Source organism: Gallus gallus, chromosome 1, assembly GCF_016699485.2.
Source record: "Gallus gallus isolate bGalGal1 chromosome 1, bGalGal1.mat.broiler.GRCg7b, whole genome shotgun sequence".
Taxonomy (NCBI): Eukaryota; Metazoa; Chordata; class Aves; order Galliformes; family Phasianidae; genus Gallus; species Gallus gallus.
The window spans coordinates 129,135,171-129,144,160 of NC_052532.1; the positions used below are offsets into that span (position 1 = coordinate 129,135,171).

Below are 8,990 nucleotides of genomic sequence, written 5' to 3' on the forward strand. Positions count from 1 at the left end.
AATCATCAAGCTAGACTACAAAATTCTCTCTCTCAACTTCAACACAAATCTAGAGGAAATGAAAAAAAAAAAGTCACTTTACATGCTAAAAATCACCAAAGCTCAAAGAGGTTTTCTCTTGAAATTCAGACAAGATAAACCACACAGAGACAATATATATATAATATATAATAAGTTGTCTTATACTACTTTGGTTCCAAGGAATAAAAAAAAAAAAGGCATGTAACAGAGCTCAGTCCAGTGGTCAGTTTTATTTTGCAGGAATCCACAAATGAAAATTCAGCTTTGCTTTTGTCAGGTACTCTGTTAAACTTAAAAAAGAAGAAGAAATATAAGTGGTTAGCAGCAACTCTGCACGTTTCTTTCATGGGTAATTTATTGTGGAACAGGTATCGATTTCTCTCTCTGCTATTCAAATCCAAAGGCAAGCCCTAATCAGGCTGCTGAATTCACAACCTATCCACACCAAAAGTCTATTATTAATGATTCTCCTGACAATGTATCAGCTAACAGAAAAGTTGACTGCCTTCGATAAAAGCTACATATATAATAGCCCTCTAAAACAAGAATATCACATTTCTCTGCCTGTACTTAGTAATACAGAATAAAGAAGACATTATCATTTCCTCCCCAGAACAGCATCATAGAGTTTTCCAGTTCTCCTAACTTGAACCTCCCTGAAGCCAGCTGCCCCAAGGAGCTCACTGTACTCAACTGCTGTTCGCTCCTTTCCTTCTGTCTGCACCAACATGTTCAGTGAATACAGCTGGGTTTCCACAGGTCCACTTCTGTCTTCACTCAGGAGCGATTCAACCAGCAGCACTCCACCACCTGGTTGAACAAAGACTCTTATGAAAACCCAGAGAAGATGGGATATTTTTCAGCTGAGTTGTTAGACCAGATCCTATCCTGTTCTTTCCAGAAGCAGCAGCCTCTCAGTTAAGTCCTATTTCACCATCACAGAGGACAAGAAAGGAGCAAAGGCAATGGAGCATGTCACTGCTGCTGAAGCTGTGTGATCCACATAACTAACGGGTGGGAGTCTCCCTTTCTTTTCCCCAAAGCTCACACCTACCAGGTCTGCAGGCCTTATAGACTTCTGCCAGCAGCTGCCTGCATTTTTCATCATCCCAGTCATGCAGTATCTTTGATAAAATGTAGAGGTCAGCTTCAGGGATTGAATCTTTAAAAAAATCTCCTGTAAAGCAAAATATGTGTTTCTACACAGAACTCCTGACACAAAGAGAAGGTTAAGCAAGTATCTTTTGTTCTCTTCAGATCTAAGGACTCTGGGCTTGCCAGGTCCATGACCCACACCAGACCTCAACAGACTAACCCAGCAAAATGGAGCCACACCATAAATCCATCAGGAGAAAACACATGTTTGCATCTCCAAACATTAGTTACACGGTCATGCCTTTTATTCAGCATCTGGTGTACTGCATTCATATTTTTCTTTTCACATCTTACTTTCTTGTCAGCACTCCCAGTTCTTTGCATCACTATACACATAGCCTTTCCTCTGTTTCTTCATCTTCACTTTAACATACTCATTCCCTTCCTCAAAAGCTTATTTCCTTTCTCAGAATTTCAAGCAATACTAAGTCCTTCCAATAAAGATTTCTGAAGACATTAAATACAAGATGTCCCTACACACATTTTCATCGCAGATGGTACAAAGACTGTCTGAGCACTGGGTAAGAGGAACGTGGGTTAGCTTATTCACATTCAAAGTCTGAAATATGACAGAAGTCCAGCAATCACAACCAGAGAGGGAACACCCCTTGATCAGAACAGGTCTGGCATTCCATGCATCTGCCAGGAGGCCTGCACGGGAGACAAGGGAATGTTAGGAAGCTTGCAACACAGCATGGCAGTTATTAAAAAGCTGTGACAATACAACCCTGACAGATCTGCTTTTGGGAATGTTCAAAGATATTTAAGCTGCTCTGCACACCAACTTCAGCTGTCAGTACTTTCACGTTGTCTGGATAAGTGACTAACTCAAGGCAGCGTTGTACAAGAACACTTTTGGTCACCAACCCCACAGGCCTACATCGCACCACCACTGCCAGCACCTACCCACGGAGATATCTGCACCTACCTTCATGGAAGGCAATCCGTCGCTCCTCCGGGGGAACCAATCGCTCTTTGGCCACTTGTACAACTTTGGGCAGGTCATAAATTGTGACTGTGCAATTTGGATACAAGAAAACACATTCTTGGGCCAAAGCTCCTCCACCACCTTTGTGGGGAGAAAATTAGATCAGTGCTGAAACAAAACCACCTTGTTCTGCACACCTACTGTAAAGCAATGTCAGCAGTGGTGCACCCAGCTCTACGGCACCCGATGGTGTACATTCATCCTCAAGTGCCATAGAAAAAGAAGAGGAAGGACAGGAGTGGCCACTCCAGCGTGCAGGGTCAGCTCCAGCTCTTGCAGCCCTTACAGAGCACCTCAGCCAGTGGTGGGTCACAAAAAGTGGGAAGTGAAAAACCAAGCTGCTAAATGAGGGATGGAGCAGTAAGGGAGCCTGAAAGGTTCCATGAATCTCAGCAGTGCTCAGCAACAATTTGGGAAGAGAGTGCAGGCAGTCTCAAAGTAATGGCACTGACTGTAGGGGAAAGAGTCTGGCACTCGAAGAACATATCAAGCAAGGAAATAGAAAATAGAAAATCTGACATGTAAACAAGGAGATGAGCCACTACATGCACATATGAGAGTCCATAGACAAAAACTTTAGCTTCCTAAGATTCACACCAATCTACTTTTTTTAAACACATTCATAATGAGAAAACTCTCCCTTTATTGCTGACAAGACTGAGATACATCCTTCTTTCCATTGCTTTGCCCATCATATAAAACAGGAGGTTCTCTTTTGTAATTTTTTAATTACCTCTCCCTTCCTCCCCCCAAACCTTGGAAAAATAATTCGGAGGTTTTTTGAAGAAGATCTACTGATGCTCACCTCCCAGGTCATAAATCTGTGTGAAAGGGGAAAGGTCAAATGCAGTAAGTACATCTCTGCCACATATACTCCAGATTGAGTTCTGGCCAGCCAAGAACTTCAGCATTTCTTCTTCTGATCTAGTAACAAAGACACAGCATATAGAGAAATGTAACTCAGAAATGTAACCCATGGTATTCTTAGTGACTATTATAGAATTCTTATTAAGAAATTTAGCTTAAGCACTGATATCTCATTTTATTTGCAACCAGTATCTTCCCTTTGCACATAAACCTAGCTTGAGACGTTTTGCAGCAGAAAGGAACAGCTATGCACTGATGCACTTGAAAAGGGAATTAAATCTAGCAAAGTCAATGAGTGTATTACTGCTCTTGGTTCTTGGACTTCGGGGAGACCTGAGATTTGTTTTTCACAGTAGGAAATTATACATTCCTATTCAAAATAACCAAGTGTTCAGTAATGGATATTGCTGAGAAGGGAAAACTCTGAATGATGTTTCTAATGAATGGAATTCTCACATCACAGTAGTAAAACTCGGTCATAATTAAAAACAAGTTTTGCCTACCACAAGAAATATATTTCTATTAATATACTAATACCTGTACATGGCTCCAAAGAGGTCTTTAGATGAAATACCAAAAGCTCTTTCATATTGATTTCTTCCTTCTCTAAAATAGCATCAAAAGAATAAGCATATTAGCATGGATTCCTTCTTTACTCCAAACACACAGAGGAGCTGAGGTTAATAGACAGACTATACATCCATGACACAGAGACACAATGACATCCCGCCTGCCACTCCCAAAAGACGGTGAAATATTTCAACAAGAATGTCTTGCTCTTCAAGGAGCTACATCTGAGGCAGAGGTGCAAAACTGGTGGGATGATCACCAATCACCACCTTCATGCACAGCCAGCTTGTTTATTTATTGCAGACTAGAATAAGCGAGACTCCATGCCCTATATTTAGCTACTCTATTATGCCTTTGCAATAGAAGTATCCTTAGTCATTGCTACTCATCATTTATTTTGACGTCTCCAAAAATAAAAGCAACTGCAGTGAACAAGTGTTTTCCCAAACACCAAAACGCACAAAGGTCCTTTCTAGAACTACTCTAGGGAGGAGATAGGAGGATAAATGGACAAACATGCAGTAGTAACAGCAGTAGATCTTAATTGTTTTTCACTTTCTGATAACCAACCAACATCTTCTGTTTCCTTCCCTGGGACACTAAGAAAAGACACACAGATGTGACAAAGTAGCCGGCAACACGCAGCACTCAACACCTGCATCCTCTCCTCACCTCACAGCATCAGTCAGGTAGTGCCAGCACAAGTAGACAGTATTGGAGTAATACATCATAATATGATACTGAGACTTGGGACTTGACTTCGTAAGGTAGATATTGGAAATTTCTGTGTTTCTGTAAAAGGCTAAGGGGGGAAATAAATACGTTTACGAACATGCATGATATCATCTTGCCAAGCCTACTGTACAGCATGATATATATACATTATCAGAACATATCTGCACACCCCAATAGAGAAACATGTTGCTTCTACACTCAGTTCTTCCAAAGGTAATATGTAGCACAGTATTCTGGGGTTGGTGAGGGCTGGTGAAACCTGCACTGTCCCATTCACTGTGGGTAAACACTACCTATCTACCTTTCCTTCAGAATCAAACATCTCGGGAACAGCAAGAGGAACATTTTGTAAGGTTCGTTATTTATCTACATGCTTCTGCTGTCAGAAGAAGCTCCCTGAACTCAGGAGGCACCTGCTGTAAGCCTGAAACAGGGCAAGAAAACACAAGTCACAGCAGGACTCAAACATTTCAAAGTTCATCATCACTAGCTGTCTGATGGGCACAGCCTTTTCTGATTACATGGACTCAAAGACTCCAGGGCAAGGTGGAATTCATGTCACTTCTCGGTTCAGACCAGAAACCTAACAAGCTCCTTCACACAATGGTAAAACCTTTAAGGAAAACAAACGTGCTTTTAAGTTGCCTTCATGTTTTGTTTTAAAGCTTAAAATCATGCCCACGCATCAGACTTCTCTGGAGACAAGCTCTGCAGTGGTAGTTATCTTGTGCAAGGTCATTTAAGGCTCCTGCACAAAGATGTTTGGAGATATAGGAACTTTCTCCTGGGATTTTATTTATGTCTTCAATCATGCTGACATTTGTTGCTTCTCTTTTAGATGATCTCTTATTTAAGCTATGGTAACCGGCCTAAGACTAGGTAACACCTTTCCTCAGTTTCAAAACCATGAGAACTCTAAGAGTTTTAGTTTCTTCCTTCTACTCTTTAAAGGGTAGAAAGAAGATGGAGCCAGGCTCTCTCCTGTGGTGCTGAGTGCCAGGACAAGAGACAATGGGCACAGACAAGAATACGGGAAGTTCTGAACACCAGACAGCACTTCTGGGCTGTGCGGGTGAAAAAGCACAGGCTACACAGAGGCAGTAGAATCTCCTCCTTGGAGATCTCCAATAACTGCCTGGACACTGCTCTGGGTGACCCTGCTGGAGAGGGGTCGGGGCAGATGAACTCAGAGGTCCCTGCCGATCTCAACCATTCTGTGATTCCCCTTCGTCTTCCTTCTTTACCTCCTTCTCGTCTCAGCTCTACTGCCAAAAGCTTCAATCCCACACAGGCATCCAGAAGTCTTTCCATCCCCATGATGCTTGTACCCAAGCGTGCAGCAATGACATCTAAAGATAGAGGTCGTCCTGACTGCAGCAGAAGATCAAACACTCCTAACTCACAGGCAGTGAACATAACCTGGAAGTGAGAGGAAGGGGGTCCGGTGAAATCACCAAGGCTAACTGCATTGCTTTGTTGGAGAAAACATACATATTATTACAATTTTTTTCAGGCAAAAATTATTTCATATACACAAGTCCAGTTAAAGATTCTCTAAGCACTGATAATACCATAGATTCCTTATAATGCAACATTTTTTTAGTTCTTTTTTGCTTTGATGGCCAACCCCATCAGTTTTTCAGGCTTACAAAGTTCTTACTTCAGGGCCATTCTGTGGTTGTGAATGTTCCTGACTGTACCTTAGGTTCAGAACACGGTTACACGTCTCACTTGCTTTTTGCCTAGAGGACTTAAACAAAGGTAAGACCAAGTTTGCTGGCTTTATGTTTTGTTGGTTTGGTTTTATTCAGGGTGAGAGGGTCATTCTTTTTTTCTTTTTTTTTTTCCTTTCAACTAATTATCATTATTAACATATTTTTTATTAACATATTTTAATTAACATATGCTATAGGGAAGGGGTGGATATCCCACTCTGTGGACCCTCTTTGAGTAATGCCCACATACATGACTGATTTATTTTCAGGTACTGAAGTCCATGACTACAGCAGACTCCCCGGGGAAGGAAGTTCTGTCTCAGCTGAGAGGGCTGCCTTGTTCAGGCCAGCAGAAATGCACTGTCTTTTCAGAAAGAATGAAGGTGTGTGTATAAGCCTTAGGGAGAAGCCTTCAGACAGATAGACATACACAACTACACATAACAAGAAAAATATCCTTCTCTAGCTGTAAAGACTCAAGTTTGTAAGTAATAGATAAGCTATTTCACTGGCCACCTAAAAGCCCCCAAAATGTGCATAATGTCATCAGCTCATTGGACTACCAATATCTACAGTGATTTGAGCAAGCCTAAGGAAAGCTACTTTTACCCTCAGTAAGAACAGCATGGCTTAACCAAAGTTGAGACTGTTTCTCAAAAACACTGTATTGCTTTTAATTTTGAAAGTGCTGGGCAATCTTATTTCTCAACAAGCAAAAAGGTCTCTCATCACCCATTTTTTACCTCTCTTCACTAAGTGTTCTGTGCTTCTGGAGCCTTTGGATGCAGCAGCATCTGCAGACCTCTGAAGTGTATTCCTTTTGTTACCATGTTGGCTAGAGATGCAGCAGAAGACAGTAGGAAAGATAACTAGAGTTGTAAATGAAGAAAAAACCTCCACTGCACTGGAAGACAGGATTTTTCTGCCCATGTACACACACAAAGGCAAACAACGTCATCAAGTGTTAAAGAAATTAAAACTATTCATTCTAACCTTGTGCCTTAATCAGATGCTGTCTGGAAAAAATATAGTCTTGAAGAAGACCACCCTTTTAAAGTCGAAAAGTGACAATAAAAGGAAGTTACCAAAAACTGCCTTCTGCAAAATATAAACCAAAAAATCATGTGAGAAGGAAGGAAACTCTCTTGGAACATATTTGAAAAATCTTGCCATTTGTTGGGTATGAAAAGGGAAAAGGCAGAAATGCACAGCAGTCTTCTGGTTCTGAAACTCCAAACACAAAAAAAAAATGAGAAGAAATCCCATGATGTAAGGAGCTTTGCTCATTTGAGGCAGTCAGACAACAAGCTCTCAGCTATAAACCACTGTGCTTTTAAGGCCTCCAGCAGAGACAAGATCTGCTCATTCAATCTCCCAAAGGTCAATGGGATCTCAGTGAACATTAACTCTAACGTGAGGTGCCAAAATTCTCAAACTTTTGTCTTCTCAAATTTCCTACACAGCTAGATGAGTAGATAGGATAATTTCCTGAGACAATTTTCTTTCCAAAGACTGAGATTAAGGAACTAAGGTGAGATCCTTGAGTATTTCTTTCAGTACGCTTTTAAGATTTCTATCCAAGACTGATTTATGGTTCTTACCTTTGAGACTAAAAATCCATTGCTGTATTGAAAGATGATTTGAGGATAGTCAAGGTCTTCTGTGGAGTCCATCTTCCTTTAGTATTGAGGCACAGATTCTCTGCTCCTCTTAATTTAAATAAGCTTCTTTCCCACTAGGCACAGCACATCAGCTGATCCACTTAATCTCATTGCTTCTGAGAAATACTTTGGTTAACAAACACATAAGCTAAGTTATTTACCTTCAACAGGGTTTTTTTAGGCAGCCTCAACTATTTCTTTGCATCTTTCATCATCAAGCACCAGGCTAAGAAGCAGTGCAGATTAAAGCAGTACCATCGGTTCAGCGGTCAATTAACATGATGGTACTTCAAAAACAACTGAAAGTTGAAGACATCTGAGGAAAAACAAGCTCTGAAGATCTCACTATAGAGCAAATATGAGGAAGCTGAACTCAGTATAATGCACCAGTTCATAAACCAAACTGGAGTCTTATGCTAGGCTTCTTCAAAAGCAGCTCTACCCCATCACACTTGATGCTGAGAGACATCCCTAGAGCAGGAAGCCCAATGAAATGGGACCAGAGGACAGAAGACAACTTGGTGACATGCTTCTTTAGATGTGAAACTGGGACATTCTCACCGATTATGAGTAGAGAAGCATCCACTCAGTTCAGAGTGGTCTGGACATCCTCCTGGTCGAGCCCAGCATCACTGATCTCCCCAGTTTCACTCATCTGTTGATCATCATGAGCTAGGAGCATACGCACAGCCTCTACCTCGATCCCACTGAAACAGTGACTTGTTCAGATCAGAATAGCATGCCTGGGGCATCAAGGCTTAGCCATGCAAGTTAAAGACTGGCATAACTACTGCAAAGCAGGCAGGAGGGGAGCTGAGAAGTGCTATGATGGGCACAGGTCCACAGACTGCCATGAGGCACACTCTATCCAGAGGTACAGAAACAGCAAGGCCAAGGAGGGGCTACAAGAGCCTGTCTGGTGTCCTGCTTTGTCACAGTGATCAGTTTGTTCTGGCAGTTGTCACTCAAGCAAAGCCTATGAGGAACTAAACTTACTCTTTATGCTTTCCTTTATTTTGCAGATGACAATGAAATGACCTCCAAATGACAGATGTGTAATGGATGTCATCTTCATCATTGGCCCCACTGTTCATTACACCAGCTTGTAAATGCTGATCATCATGCCCTCAGCATTTTGTAAAAAGCAGGCCCTTTCCAGAAAGGAAAGAATCACAGTTTTGATATTACACATTTAGTGACCCTTCAGGCAGTAAGATTAAATCAGACCATGACTTAGGTGGTATGACAGTGGCAACACGTTACAAAATAATGCTTTTC

General features: G+C 41.5%; 1 protein-coding gene across 1 annotated transcript; it reads right to left on the minus strand.

Annotated features, from left to right (window-relative positions):
• Positions 1 to 232: 232 nt before the first annotated feature.
• On the minus strand, positions 233 to 7,735 carry ASMT (acetylserotonin O-methyltransferase). The gene is made up of 8 exons (NM_205343.2): positions 7,653 to 7,735; positions 5,581 to 5,755; positions 4,274 to 4,403; positions 3,569 to 3,637; positions 2,970 to 3,088; positions 2,105 to 2,245; positions 1,076 to 1,198; positions 233 to 831 (listed from the first exon to the last, which is right to left on the minus strand). The coding sequence occupies exons 1-8, from the start codon at positions 7,722 to 7,724 to the stop codon at positions 620 to 622; spliced, it is 1,041 nt and encodes a 346-aa protein (NP_990674.2). The 5' UTR covers positions 7,725 to 7,735; the 3' UTR covers positions 233 to 619.
• Positions 7,736 to 8,990: the final 1,255 nt, after the last annotated feature.